General features: G+C 43.5%; 1 protein-coding gene across 2 annotated transcripts in view; it reads left to right on the top strand.

Annotated features, from left to right (window-relative positions):
• Positions 1 to 15,497, top strand: part of ZMAT4 (zinc finger matrin-type 4) — a 341,252-nt gene that overhangs the window by 72,417 nt on the left and 253,338 nt on the right. For both annotated transcript variants that reach the window (XM_057537356.1, XM_057537355.1), the window contains exon 2: positions 3,894 to 3,999. In XM_057537356.1, coding sequence (XP_057393339.1) covers positions 3,898 to 3,999 — 102 coding nt within the window. In that variant the 5' untranslated portion in view covers positions 3,894 to 3,897. The remainder of the gene's footprint in view (positions 1 to 3,893; positions 4,000 to 15,497) is intronic.

Here is a 15,497-nt window from a genome sequence, read left to right as displayed (position 1 = left end):
CCTTGAAGAGTTCCCTATAATGCCTCTTGTCTCTGCAAATCCTGTAGCACTTTTTACCAGCCAATTACACTTGCTGCCTGTATTTGGTGGGTATCTCTCTTCTCACTCAATAGCTCATAAAGATTTGGAAGACAGGATCTGTGCCTTCTGTTGTCCCGATGCCTCACACATAATAGATGCTCAGTAGCCATTATTGAATAAACAAAATCTCTCCCCTCCAAATTTTCTTTATTTATTATACTGAACTACACCTCTGAGTCTTACACTGTCACCGCTACACATTTAAATATTGCTGTATAGAGACCTAGGTCTATTGCTGTATAGAGACCTAGGACAGCCAATGAGCATCTAATCACATTCCTGTTCTATTACTGCCTCCAATTCTACTCTGGGCCTTTACTTTCCTACAATACAGGCAGCCCTTTCCTCTGTGAATACTGAAGAGTAATAGAGAGGTTATTCAAGTCTTCAGTGTTTGCTTTGGAATGTGCCAGGGTGGGGAATACTGAGGAAGCTTTCCTTCAGATCAGTTTCAAATTCAGGACATCAGACTGCTTCCCTTACTCTTGTCTTCCTCCTCACAATGCCCCAGTGCCTGGTCAGAGTTCAGTACAATCAGCATGTTCTTAGAGTTTGGGGGGGGGGGCATGTCACCACACATTGGCCCTGATGGACAGTATGACTGACGAGTAAGTGATCAATGGCCCAGACCTGTCTCAGCTCTAGCCAATGATTCAGCACCATGGACAAGGTTAAGGAAAGACAGTCAAGTTTTCCTTTTTCTTCCCAGCTCTCCTGTACTTCTGAAGGCCAGTGAAGCTGGGAATCCTATTCTAAACAAGCTGGAGGAGAGGAGCAAGTGACAGCCTCCCCTCTTGGGAAGTCCACTCTTTGAATCATAAATCAGACCCTCTGCTTGTCTAAAGTGACCTACACAGAAAGAGTTCTCTTTTCTTGGAGTAAAGGTCTCATGCACAAACCAGTCTGACACTTGTTCACTGATAGCGTCCCACTGGAATTTAACTCATTCAGGTATTCTACTCGGGCCGTGTCGATTTCAGAGGGGTCTTTATTACCATTTTACTGTATGTGGGCTTGTTCAAGTCAATATTCTTATATAAAACAGTGGAAAAAGCCAGGATATTCTCTTCTTCCTTTGAATTTTTTTTTTTTTTTTTTTTTAGTATACACATTTTATATTCTGCTTTTAAAGCTATTTCTGCTGCACAGCTGCTTTACTGAGACTCAGACTCCTACGGGCCCTGCTTGGTCCGACATGCACCTTGAATATCCTTTCACACTGTTTGATTTCTGCAGTCAGTTGTATAATGAGGTGGGAGTGTGCATTGAGTTTGGAGATTCCTATTAACCAGGTCACCCGTGAATCTATTTTCGTGCTTTTCTTTATTAGAAATAGCAGGGAACACGATAATATTTAAACACAACTACTTATAGGAGCTTGGCTTCAAAAATACACCTTACCAAGTTTTCTCTTCCCATTTGACATTTCAAAATGTTGTACTACATTTTCACATCATCAAAGCACCTCTTCTCCATTTGCACTCTAGGCTGTGAATACAGACCGTTGCAAATGACAGTGGATGTTTTGGAGGGTCATTTGGATTTGTGATCCTCTGCTGACATATTTGGAGTGTTTCATTCTGCTCTTGGCATTGCCTTTGAAGATGGTTCATAAAAAGACAGACACAGACCAAGACGATAAGGCAGGACAGGTGTTGGGAATAGATAGAAGAGAGCTATCTTCAATACTTGAGGGAGGGGATCTCATGAGAAAGGGGAGTAGAATAATTCTGTGTTGTTCCCAAAGAGAATCAATGAGTGAAATCTACAGGGGGACAGATTTTGAATCAACCTAAAAAGTACCTAAATACTAGAGCTGCCAGGCTCTCTGGAACAGGCTGCCACGTGAGGTCGTGAGCCTCCAGGCACTGCAGGTGCTGTACTCCAAGTTGACCGGGCTGTCTGCCCGGAACAATCCTTCCAGAAATAACAGGTCCATTTCAGCTGTGAGAATCACTGGTCCTTACTCTTTGGCATTACTTTTGGGACTCAGGGCATTGCAAACCATAGGTACTCGTCTCCTGGGAGCAGAAACTGTGAATCCTTTTGAACTGCTTAATACAAATGCCCTAATGGGCCAAGATAGCCAAAGGTAAGGTAGAAAGTGAGTTTGGAGTTGTTGAGTAGGCAGCCTTTTATTTCAGACGGATACTTTACTCTCATGACCCAACTATTTAGATGATTTTTTTAAATGTCTTAAAATGGACCACAATCCTTCATCTTGTTGCATTAATCAAGACTTGCCCGATATCTTACCAACATCGGGATGTCAGTAAAAATGGGATAGTGATTCCCATTCAAATAAAAGGAGTTTTACAGTTTATACAGTACATTCTTCTAGATTTCTCCTTTTGATATTCCCCACAATTCTCTAAGGAGGCCTGGAAAATGTTGTTTTCTCAACTTTTATAGGGAGAGAACTGAAACCTAGAGGGTTGAGTGACTTACCATATCATGCAGCTTGCAGGTAGCGCTCGACCTGGGCTGGAGAGTGGGAATTGGGATCAGGGAAGTTGGGCAGTATCTGTGGCCATGCCAAGCATCAGCAGTGTGACTCTGGACAGTGTCATGTGTACGGTGAGGGTGTCGGAGTAGGATGAACTCCGTCCTCCACCCTACAGGGTGCCCACCCCACCCTGCTGTCTCGGCTTCTCAGGCCTCTTCATATGCATGGCCTCTGGCACAGTCCTTACTCTTTGCTTGGCAGGTAGGAGGTAAGATGAAACGAATTTTGGGGTTAGAGAAAAGCATCCTGATGTGCTAGTGTGCGTTTCCAGGGTGGTGACATTACATATCAGCTACTGTAAGACACCTGTGTGTCAGCTCACTTTCACAAGCTTGAGAACTTTGGCTGCATTTTGGTTTGGGGTTTGGAATTTGAGGATATGTTTGTTTACCTTTGTGGGCTCACTTGTGGTGTGGAGCGGTGGAAGTGGCCTTTATGAATTTCCCCTACCCTACATGTAGAAAAGTCAGCAGGAATCGTGAGGGCTCCTCACTTTACAAGGCATAGACTTGCAAAGAAAGTGATACTTTAGTCTGATTTTACTTTTTAATTGTCTGAGTAAAGCTATTGAACTCAAAAGTCAATTTGATATTGCTTATAAGTCTCTTTACAAAACTAACCTGTTTCCATGTACTGCAAAAGCAATCCATGTTCATTGTAGAAAATGTAAAAATAAGGAAAATTACGTGACTACCTATAATCTCCCAAAGATAACTGCTATTAACATTTTGTTAAAATTTCCTGGAATGGTTTTCTGCACACCTATACATGTTTTAAAAGAAATTAGTATAATTATGTACATACTGATTTGTAAACCTTTGTTGTTAATGGTAAACTTTTTCCTATTTTACTAAATATTTTCTTAAAGGATTTGATCGGAGTTTGGATTTAGGAGCCATGTAGTATTCTAGTGTGTGGCTGTATCAGAATTTCATTTAACCTATTTCCTACTGTTGGCTATATTGTGTGCTTACAATATTTTGCTAATATGAATCATCTTTGAAGATGTCTTTTCACATAAATCCTTGACAATACGGTAGATGTAGGTCTGATTTGTCAAACAAAGAAAAGTAAAGCTGGATTTCAGTTTTTCGGGGTATCAGCCACGCTGTTGAGCATTTATGAGAAAATACACTTACTAAGGTCGATTGACATGATCACCCCAAAGGTTTGGGGAGATCTCCCCCACTGTCACCATCATTGGATCTGGTACCGGGCTCCTGGTTTCTTCACACACTTAGTGTCCTGCATAAAAACCAAAGCAGTGGATTCATCTTGCTTTTCTCTTCTTTTGATTCTCTTTTAGCCTGATGAAGTCCTCCGATATCGATCAGGATTTATTTACAGACAGTTACTGCAAGGTGTGCAGTGCACAGCTGATATCGGAATCTCAGCGCGTGGCCCACTACGAGGTAAGAACAGCTTCTCCCACTCAGTGTGTTCAAATGGAAGCAAGAGTAGCCTGGGTCAAGGCTGAGGGACTTGAGGGTGCTGCTTTCTGGACCTGGGGCAGATCTTGAGAAGCACAGGGCTTGAGCCGGAGAGTCTGAGATCAGGCCAGGACAAATGTGCATGCGTGGGGTTGGAGAGAGCGCTGGGGATGTCACTCTCAGGCCCCTGGCTGCTTCCCAAATTCTGCTTTTTCCTTTGTCCCTCAGCCCCTGGGGACCCAGTGCGCTTTCTCTACTTGTTAAATCTGTCATTGCTCATCCCTGAAGTTCCTTTCAGGGACACAGCCCAGGTTGCATTAGTGCCAGCTTCTCTTTCCTTCTCTGACCCTGAAGAAAAGCTCAGAGGCCCTTTCTTCATCACTGGAGGGAAACATGGCAGCATCAGTGGTTCAGCACCAAATTCCTTCCACCTTCTGGCTGCTGCCCCCAAAAGTTTTTATTAGCAAGAAGACATCCCCCCGCAGGGTGATGCCCAAGTTTTAAAGCCCAAATACTCTTGAAGGACATAATTCATTGGCTTTGGCTTTTTAGTATGGAAGTTCAAATGGCTGCTTTTTGGTCTTCTATTGGGAAAAGAGGATGAGAGGAGACAGGTCGACCAGTTTCGGAGGAGGGAATGGCGGGGGGACACGCGTGGAGAAAAGGGGAGCCTGGGCCCCCAGATGCTGCTCAGGGCCATTAGCTTTGCAAGAGAACATATACCAGCGAGAACATGAGCTTTCAAGGGCAATAATTTGTAAGTAATTTTAGCTTAGAGGGCTTAGCCAGCAATTTTCTTTTTGTCTGACAAATGCCAGTTGTCACTGTCACTCACCAAACTCCTCAGAGCCTCAGAATCCTCTGTGCACGAGGAAAATAATAATAACCACATGCACACACACATACCGAGCGATGCATTCATCGGACCACGTGTGCTCCTCGGGGTTTTGTGGTGACCAGAGAGACCCCTTGAAATAGCATTTGTGAAAACACTTCGGAAGCTGTACAGTGTGGCAAACGTGCAAAATTACATTATTTCTCATTATTAACTCCGTGGCAGCAATATTTGGATGAAGGCAAAGAAAACTTGCTCTTCAGAGAAAACTTTTAAAAATCAGCCTCTGTGAAAAAAGTCAGCATATTCTTTTGTCAGTAAGCAACTGAGTGGAAGAGGAAGGAAATGTGAATGCAGAAGAATGATCAACATGGAAGATAGCCATCTTTCAAAATTAAGAATTTCTAAATTCTGTAGATATTGCTTTGTAAACACATATGGTTTTTATTAATTCCATTTCCCCAGTGAAGGAAAATCAGGGAATTTGTCCCTGCCCTGAAATTCCACAGCCTCCTGTTATGTTCTCCCTTTATTAGACTTTTTGGGTTCCATTTTTAATCATCTTACTAGATTCTTGAGGCCAGAAAGAGAGTTTTATTCATTTGATCTTCCATAATTCCTGGGACAGCATGTGCACATCAGAGCTGTTCAGGGAGCTTTTGTTTACAAAAATAACCTGGTGACACTGTCCAAACACTGCTTTTTTGAAAAAGTAATGAAAAGTAATGTCAGAAAATCAAAAACAACAAAACAATTTTTTTAAAGGAAAAACATCTTAGCTGCTCAGCTACGGGTTTAGTTATTTGAACTCAAGTTTTCCTGTTACCACACTGCACCAGCTGTGGCATAACTTAATTGTTTAGAGGATGTGTTAAGATTTGTTGTGTGTAGCATAGATGAGAGGGAGAAGAGAAAGCAATCGCAACAGATCTGCATTTAACCGAGTTACATATCATCAGAACAACATGAAATGTGTTCCCGTTAACCAGGGATGGGAACTCTGGGCGAGGGTTCATCCCCTGCTTCCAGGTAGAGGTGGGTACTTGCTTCGGGGGAAATACACATGCAGAGCTGCTGCGGGTGCGGAAAGGGTATAGCTGGGACTGAGCACACCTCGTGTGGTCTCTGGTCTTCCAGCTTCGGTTGGAGACGTCCCCAGTTCTTCATCTCTAGGAGGAAGGCTCCTATCAGATGATCTCAAAGGCCATCTGAGAACTGATATTTTCATGCCATTCATCCCTCCCACCCTCCACACACCCGCTCTGCTGAAATTGCACGTAGAGTGGGTCTCTGTGAGTCCTGTTGCCAAAATTTGCCCACTGTACATCGGGGCCGGATTAAATCTCGGAGACAGAGTTTTGGGGGAAGTAGAAAGAAATAGCTGTATTGCTTTGCCAGGCAAAGGGGGCCTAATGTCCTCAAGACTGTGTGTCCCACCCTGGAGCGGGTAGTAAGGGGTCTTACAGTGTTCAAGGAGCAGGGCGTGGTGAGCACGTGGACATTCTTCTGATTGGTCGGTGGTGATGTAAGTGGGAATCAACATCATCAGCCTTCTGGCTCCAACCAGCCTAGGGTGTGCGTGTTTGTGGGTAGCACACAGTTTACTTCTCCCACCTGCTGAGGGTTTCAGTATCTGCAAAACAGCTCGAAGGACGTGGCTCAGAATATTATTTATAGCCCTGGAGGAAGGTCCTTGACTTTGTTTAATGGTTAAAGTAATATCATTTGTCTTGCTTGACCATTTCCTTTCTTTCTGCATTTTCTCACGTCTCTGATTAAATTTATTCTTTGACTAACGTTCTCCTACAGACAAAGAGGCAGGCGGAGGACATGGGTGGGTGTCCATCCTGGGAAGGTCTCATAGGGTCCAGCTCCATTACGGTCCCAAATCCCAGTCAGCTCACTGAAAATGTGGCTACAGTTATTCTCAGTGCTCTTTCACTGATTTATTGCTTCAGTATGATTTTACTCTCAGTTTGACCAGATCATATTCCCAGCCTCCCTACAGGGCAAATCAGTGGGAATCTTCCGTGTATTTTCTGCGTGCCCAACACTATTAACGTTTGATATTGCAGGCGGTTCTGGGTTATGTGAGGAATAGTCCCTGCCACCAAGAGGCTTATGAACTTCCTTGGAAAGGAAAAGCCATGGATAGTTTAGTGTGGTATCTATGTGTGTGAGACTGGGAACAGGCTCTGTAGATTCTGCTCCTAAAAAGAGGCTGATCTAACTTGATATAAACAGAGTGTTCATTCTTCTGCCCATTTGACTTTCTGATGTATATGCTATGTTGTGCTGTTAATTTTTTAGATCTTTGCATATTCCAAATTCAAAAGGGTGAATCATCACCGAGAGCTATTATGGTCAAGAGAGATTTGTGGGGATGACGTGAATTTTCGAGGTTTCAGTGGATGCGTTAAATTTAGAGGTTGCTAGAATAAGAAGCCTTGGAATCTCCAAGGAGGCTGGCCTGGCTGGACTGGAAGATTTGTGCTGGAGGAGAGAGGCTGGCAGCACCTACAGGTAGGGTGTGATCAAGGGGTAAGGAAAGGGGAGTCTGGACTCTTGTGAGGCTCTTAAGTATTTGAGAGTGTAAAAAATAACTATGCATTTCTGAGTGACAGCCCATCGACGGTGGTCAAGATGTATTGTTGGGAAAAGAACAGCTCTTGATATGACTTTTGCCAAGAGACTAACGTGCCAGTCTGCTGAAGTTGGAGGAAAAAAAACAGAGCAGACGTGTAATGGCTAATAGCTTCATGTCCCATTTAAAAGCCTGAGCCATTGTACAGGAGGACACAACCTAATATATGTCTAATGGACCAAACCCTTCCATGCTATACTTTTAAGATCTCTTTTTACATATGAAGTCCTGGGCTGAAATAAAGGGGAAACATAAAGACATTATTGTTTTTCTTACTTGCTAAGCATTAATAACATGTAACGTTTTGGTGGAAAATATAATTAGATGTTGTCTCTGCTCACTGGTTGAATAGTCTGAATCAATAGAACAAGTAGACACAGACACAGAGGGGAAGAGAAAGCTTTCAAATGAATATGCCTGAATGTTACAGAGGTTAGAACTTGTTTCCCATTGAGGCCATGAGGGAAGGGGTGGTTTTCTAAGTGTAGGAAGAAGAGGATTGGAAGACTATGAGAACTGAAACCAAAAGGACAGAAAGATTATTTTCTGGAGGAAAACTAAAGGAAGAAGATGAATGATCACATCTAGCAGGAGAGAAAAAGCTCTTGTTAGGCAGACCCAAGGGAGCCAGCCATCAACACGCCAGCCCCAATTCCTTGCCCGTTTTGTGAACCCTACTACCCTTGTGTTACTTTGCGGGCTGTGTAATTAATCACTGCTTGTGAAATCCGTGTCTCAGAGGCACCTCCAAACAAGATTGCAAGCTTCCTGAGGGCAGGCCAGAGTCATGTACTGTGTTTCTCATTTATTTCCACAGCTTGGCCCATGGCTGTTGCTCAGTGGCACTTCGAGGGTGATGAGGAGGTTGCGGTGGGGACTGGCAGAGGGAAGCAGTGGGGCAGGTGTAATGGAAGCGTTCATGGATGCACCAGAACACGCGATGCTGTACGTTTGGAGTCGCTCTGTACTCTCGGAGCGGCCTTCAATGTAGAGGTGACAGTTCTGCAGTTATAGGAAAGACGGTTCTCTAAACTGATGGGGAACTCTTCAGACATCTCTGAATCTTCTAGTAATGTCAGTCCTGGCAAGTGAACCCTATCAGTCCCCCCGGGAATGTCAGAATCTAGTGGCAGGTGCATCGGGTCTGCAGGGGCATGCTGAAATGGATTTTTCAGTTTCACCTGTTTTGATGGCCTTCCAACAGAACTCTGCCTTCCTTAGCTTCTGTTTAAAGTGGGGAATAGCTGAAGGGCACTCTCTTAGTCTCTATAGGTCCAATAGTGAATGGGGCATAAGTGTTTCCTGGGTAGAGACAACAAGGTAAACATGAGGTCTCCAATATATGCTGATTAGTGTCTTGACTTTTTGGTGTTACCAAAGCCTTTATTGCCTTCTCCCCCTTGGTCCCTCATACCTTCGTCTCCACTTTTCTTCTTCTTTTTGGTAATTACCTGAGTAAGCATGCAAGCTGGACAACTCCTGGCATATGTGTGAGAGTTGGGGGTCAATGTTGTGTTGTGTTTCTGCATCTGCCAGGTACCACGCTAACTTGGCTTGAATATCGGCAGGGCTCACTGTATCCTCATACCACTCGCATCTCTCCTGGGTACCACTGGTGATGTGCTCCCGGAGATGCAAGTACTAACTGTGTGAGGACAACAAAGGATCTTTATTGCAGGGTCCTGTGGAGATGCCTCCTTTGCATTGTACACTGAGATTTGCTGTTTTAGTCTCTTCAGATCTCTTATAGTCATGACATGCTTAATTTCTCCCAGATGCTCTTACTACAATTATTGGTGCATCTGCCCAGGCTAAAGCAATCCTTACTACCTTTCCTCATGTCCCTGATTGCCTGATATTCTTCGATGTCTGTTTCTTGACCAATTCATGAAGACTCTTGAGCTTCTGTGAAATTCATTCCTATTCTTATGTTTTTCTATTGTTTATTCCAGCAGGTCTGGCCAGTTTACCTTTTATCACTTATTATTAGTTAATACAGTTTACTGGAACATAAAATAAGTGATTAATAGAGAAGCTACAGTGAAGTAGACAATACTAGGCAGAAGATCACACTCGACTCGGGACAACACAGACATTGACCAAGAGCAGTTGTCAGACGCTGTGCTTACTGCTCATTGGTTAAGAGCAGTTGGTTAATGAGTTCTCATTTGCTGAGAGCATATGACGTCACTCAGAGGATTTTAGGAGACAGGCCACACTCCATTGGCTGAAACTCAGTCACATGGTCCCACTTAACTGCAGGGGAAGTTGGGAAGTGCTCTTTCAATGTTTAAGGAAATGAAATGGGTGCAGTGAACACATAGGATCATCTCTGCCGCGTCAACCCCTCTGGTCACCATACAGTCTCCCTGGGGCACATGGAACACATGCATCCCATCTCCATGGGAACAGCCTCCAGGTGCTACCCAGTCACTGCCTACAGCTCAAATGTCAGGATCTCCAGGAGGGGAGTGGCTTTCTCTATCAGTTGTGGATGTGAGTCCTCTTGGTTCAGCCACCAACGAACAAATGAGAAATGTCATCTCTCCCCCTCTTACACTTTAGAGTGGTGATGACAGCAGTAATATTTTCCATCTGAAAAAGGAAGAAAAGAAGGCAAAGAGTAACCACTAGTCCATAGCAAAGTTGACATCCTGCAGGGCAGGCATTGGGAAGTTTCTCTTTCCAGGGAGTGGGGGAAGTTACCCAAATAGATTCCGATCTTCCCCTCTGGGAGGGACTTTTTGTTCATTTTCCACATGATCCCTGGCTCTGCCCCCACAGTTCTTCCCTGTCCGTCCATGGTCCTCCTTGACACATGTGAAGCGGATCCTGGGTCCTCCATCCTCCTTGGGGACCGCCAGCACTCACAGCCCACTTTCTGCCTGAGATTGATTTAAGGTTTGGAGACTATTCAAAGCTTTTCTTATTCCAGATCATAACAGCTTTAGTAATACAATTCTCTCAGTAATATAGAAGGCTTCTGATTTGTTTCCTTTCAGAAAGCTCCTCATGTCATAACCATAGTTTTTCCCAGACATAATTTCAAGGCTGTTTATTATATTGCTTCCTTACTTCTGTGCCTCTATTTTTCAGTTTCATCGTGGCTACCTTGAGGTTATCTAAAAGTGGGTGGAAAGACCCATCCTTAATCTGATTTTTGCCAAAGGCCTGAGTCACAACGTGCAACTGAGAAGTCTCACAGGGTCTCCAATACACAATGTCTTTGAAAATGACAAAGAGGCAACGAGGGAAGGGGCAAGATGGGGTAGGGGATCAAGAGGTACAAACTACTATGTATAAAATAAATAAGCTACAAGGATATATTTTACAGCACAGGGAATATAGCCAATATTTTATAATAACTATAAATGGAGTATGATCTATAAAAATTTGGGATCGCTATGTTGTACACCTGAAACTAATATAATATTGTAAATCAACTATACTTCAATTAAAAAAAAAGTTAAAAAATGACATCTTTTACTTTGAGGTGACTAGAAGCAATTAGCAAATGACTGTTCCAACTCTTTAAGTCTCAAATTTCTGAAATAGCTTTTTATTTTGCTTATATTTATTTGCTAGTGTGTCAGCTACACATCATAGTTCTTGTAGTTCTTTGACATTTTTATAAAAAACCTAGCTGAACATCAGTAACAGGCAACTAGGAACAGGTAACATCTATCCAAGCAATCTGTTTTTCCATTCTCTTCTAGTTTTCTTAGAATTTTAACCACTTCCTAGTGCAGAACCATCGAGTTCTAGCACCATAAGCTCTGGAGGCAGGTCTGCCCTCCGGGGTATTATAGGCAGTAGCTTTGCCAATATTTTGTCACTGTATATCCCAGATCTGCTGTATCTGTACCCTCCCCACCTAACTCTCCACCTGCTAAACCAATGCCAAATATTTGGTGTCTTGTTATGGGAGAACCCCCATTTCTATCTTAGGCAAGGTAGGCTAACCGCAGTCACAAAAATCTCAGCATCTTAGAAATGAAAATTTCTTTACTGCCTGCGCTATAGCCCATTGTGGGTTAGCAGAGGGGGCTTTGTACCATGTAATTATTTAGGACTAAATTTGACAGAGGCTCCACTGTCTTTGCTCCTGACAAAGATGATAGAGCCATCAGTTGCTCTGAGTGTCAAAGTCCAGCTGACATTTGGGGGACCAATGGGCAATGTGGGTGACTGTGCAGGACATTTTAGGGTCCAGGTCTGCAAGTGACAACACCATATTCACCCACATTCCACTGACCAGACCTCCGGCCTATGTTTTCTTCTGACTGCATGAGAAGCTGGGCAACCAGTGTGGCTTAGCTGGGTTCCCTGGGGGAAAATGGAGCCGGGTTGGTGGACATAGAGCACTGCCTGTGTGCACTGCATGTGTGTGACACCAGAGGGACATCGTGACCAGGACCTGCTGTGGGTTCGTTGGGGATGGAGGGGGGACGTGGAGAAGAAAGAGGAAGAGAGGAAAGGCTGTACATCCCCAAGGGAGTGCTCTTGACAAACAAACATATAAAAAACAACTCTGGGGAACTTCCCTGGTGGCGCAGTGGTAAAGAATCCGCCTGCCAATGCAGGGGACACGGGTTCAAGCCCCGGTGTGGGAAGATCCCACATGCCGCGGAGCAACTAAGCCCGTGCACCACAGCTACTGAGCCTGCTGCACTCTAGAGCCCGTGAGCCACAACTACTGAGCCCACGTGCCACAACTACTGAGCCCACGTGCCACAACTACTGAAGCCTGTGTGCCTAGAGCCCGTGCTCCACAACAAGAGAAGCCACTGCAATGAGAAGCCCACGCGCAGCAACAAAGATCCAATGCAGCCAAAAATAAATAAATAAATAAATGTATTAAAAACAAACAAACAAACAACTCTGGCAATCACGTGTCTGGGGACCCCTGTGAAGTTGATGCCTATTTCATTTCCATGATGTGTGGAAAACTGAAGCCAACATGTGTTGTTTGTCTGAGACAAAGAAATACAATGCTATCAAATGAGGATTCGCTCTCCAACTCCTCCGACTTAATTGGTCAAGCCCAGAGATTTTCCATTTGGAATTTGGAGCCTGTGTTCTGAGCGGCATGTCCAACTGGGAGGATCCCCCTCTGCTCTGCCTTTTTGGGCCCCGCCATCCAGTCTCCCAGGCTCTGAGCTCCGGGGGGCCCAGGTGGTGAGCGGCCTGCCTACCCCACCCTCAGGGGCTCTCCATCTGTGGGCAGAAGCTGGGGATCTGTCCTTGGTATCTCAGCATCTTCTAAAGATGGCTGGCTGGGAGAAATTTCTCTTTGCTCTCCCTTGTAAGAAAAGGTGTTCTTCTGCTTGAGAAGCTGCTTTATCACAGGCCCTTGACTCTGATCTAGTTTCCTGCTTTGCTTTATCCACTGGATTCATGGCCGCATCCAGCAACAGGATTTTGTGTGCACATTTACTGTGCTCACTTTACCTCTGGATGTTATTATTTTCTTTCCCCTGTTTTAATTTAAATCTGTACCTCTCAATTATTTATTTCATCCTTTTGCGTTAGAGGTGGATGTATTTTGATATGTCTTCTTGAAGTCTTTGAAGAAAAGAGCGGGGGATAAACATATCAATATTTAATCTTTTTTTTTTTTTAACATTTTATTCGTTTTTTTTTGAAGAGGGGGTAAATTTATATGACTCAAAATTCAAAAAGGGTGGAAGAGTGTATAATGTGAAAATTCTTCCACTTATTCCCATTTCTCAGCTACCCAGTTCTCCTTCTCAGAAGAATCCTGGGTGACTGATTTTCTTTGAAATGATCTATGCATATCGATGCAGCTTAATTAAAAAAATTTTTTTTATTAGAGTTGATTTACAATGTTGTGTTACTTTCTGCTGAACAGCAAAGTGTATCAGTTATACATATACAAATATCCACTCTTTGTTAGTTTCTTTTCCCATATAGCTCATTACAGAGTATGGAGTAGAGTTCCCTGTGTTATACAGTAGGTCCTTATTAGTTACCTATTTTATATATAATAGTGTAAATATGTCAGTCGCAATCTCCCAGTTTATCCCTCCCCACCACCACTTTCCCCCCGGTAACCATAAGTTTGTTTTCTACATCTATGACTCTATTTCTGTTTTGTAAATAAGTTCATTTGTACCATTTGTTTTTTAGAGTCCATATATAAGCGGTATCATATGATTTTTGTCTTTCTCTCTCTGACTTATTTCACCCAGTATGACAATCTCTAGGTCCACCCATATTGCTACAACTTGATTTTTCCTTTTCTTTACTTTTCACAAATGGCAGCAAGCTACACCCTCCACTTTTTGTTTGTTTTAATTGTGGCTTAGATTCTCATGATATGAATGTATCACAGTTTGTAAAGAAAAAATTTACTGAATTGACTGATGACTCCATGGCAGGCTCGATAAAACTCTGGTAGCAGGAAGATGCTCCCTGTGAACCCATGTTTCGTGACGCGCAGGTCAGTTACTTTTCAGATCCTGGCTGCTACTGAATGGTTATTGACAGTGACAATTTTTCTTCCAGTTTTCCGTTCCCGGCATTCCCTTGAAAGCATATGCATTTCCGACTTCCGAGTCACTGGGCCATCTGGGCTTGTTGATTGTTTTAAGAAGATGTTAGCAGACAGGGGAATCTTGAAGGCTAATGACCTAAGGAAGTGGGTTGGAGTGCGGCTCTCACTGTGGTGTCTTGCCCACGTTTCTTCTGATGCTTGGAGAAGATGTTGACGGCATCGTATTTCCCTCCCTCTCTGTGATTTGAGAATTTAATTCATTTCTTTAGGCTTTTACTAAGATACTTTAATTTTGAGTGGAATGTTTCTAGCTTTGAATTCCATCCCTTTCCCTGAGGATCATACAAAGGCATAACTGTACCTACTCAGGCAGGATCCCTACCACCTTCAAATTGCCCCCTCCTGCCTGCAGCCCCCTTCTCCCTGCCCCATCCTTCAGGTTTCCTGGCCTCTGGGCACATCTGTGCCACCACGATGCCAGCTGCTGGGAAGACTCTCCTGTCCACACACTGTACTGACTCAACTATAGAAACAGTCCCGCCCTCACCCTGAAAAACTTACAGGAAGATGGAAAGTTTTAGATTTTACTGAGAAAGTAGGAAAAATAGAGCAAAACTCTCTTCTATCTCTGCCCCAAATATTCCTCCTCCTGCTCTGGCCTTGCAGTCCCAGATGTTGCCTTTGACTTGGGATGTTTCTCCACCTTCTGGTTCCAGAAATCCAACCCATCCCTGTTTTCATTAATTCCTTGTAGCTCTTGACTTACTGGAAACGAAACCTCTCCAGGTTTGGCCCTAAATGATACCTCTCATCTTACTGCCCAGTTTTCTGTGGCCCTAAAGCGGCCCCTGTGTTTAACCTGGGGAATTCTATGGGATTCTATCACTTACTTTAAAGCAGCATCTTCTTTTTCCACTTCATGGAAACATTCATACTCCTTCTTGGCCCACCTGCTAAATTCCCCAGTTTGTATCTGTGGAGTGAATTCACTCAGTTTATCCTCAGAGCAGGCAGGGTTTTCCTGAGGTAGGAAAAGAGCTTCCGGTGTTCTCAAGGTCAGAGGCCTGCGTTGTAAGTATAATCTTAGCGACGTCACTTCACCCATCCAGAATTGAGTTCCCCCTTCTGTACTCTGAGAAGGTTAGGGGTCTTCTTTCTTTTACCCCCATTCCTTATGCCCCTCTCCCCTGCATCTGCACAGGTAACCATTTTATTAGGGTTGACATATTTTTTATTTGTATATGGTCTTTGAAATGTATGTTGCTTTGTGGGCGTGTATATTTTATTTATTTAATTTTTTCTTTATTTTTAAGATTAATTTTTATTGGAGTATAGTTGCTTTACACTGTTGTGTTAGTTTCTGCTGTACAGCAAAGTGAATCAGTTATACGTATACACTTATCCTCACTTTTGTAGATTTCCTTCCCATTTACGTCACCACAGAGCACTGAGTAGAGCTCCCTGTGCTATACAGTAGGTCCTTA

The sequence above is a fragment of the Balaenoptera acutorostrata genome, chromosome 21 (genome assembly GCF_949987535.1).
Source record: "Balaenoptera acutorostrata chromosome 21, mBalAcu1.1, whole genome shotgun sequence".
In the NCBI taxonomy this organism is placed as follows: domain Eukaryota; kingdom Metazoa; phylum Chordata; class Mammalia; order Artiodactyla; family Balaenopteridae; genus Balaenoptera; species Balaenoptera acutorostrata.
Note: the sequence above shows the minus strand (reverse complement) of the source record. Positions and strands in the feature narration are given on the sequence as shown.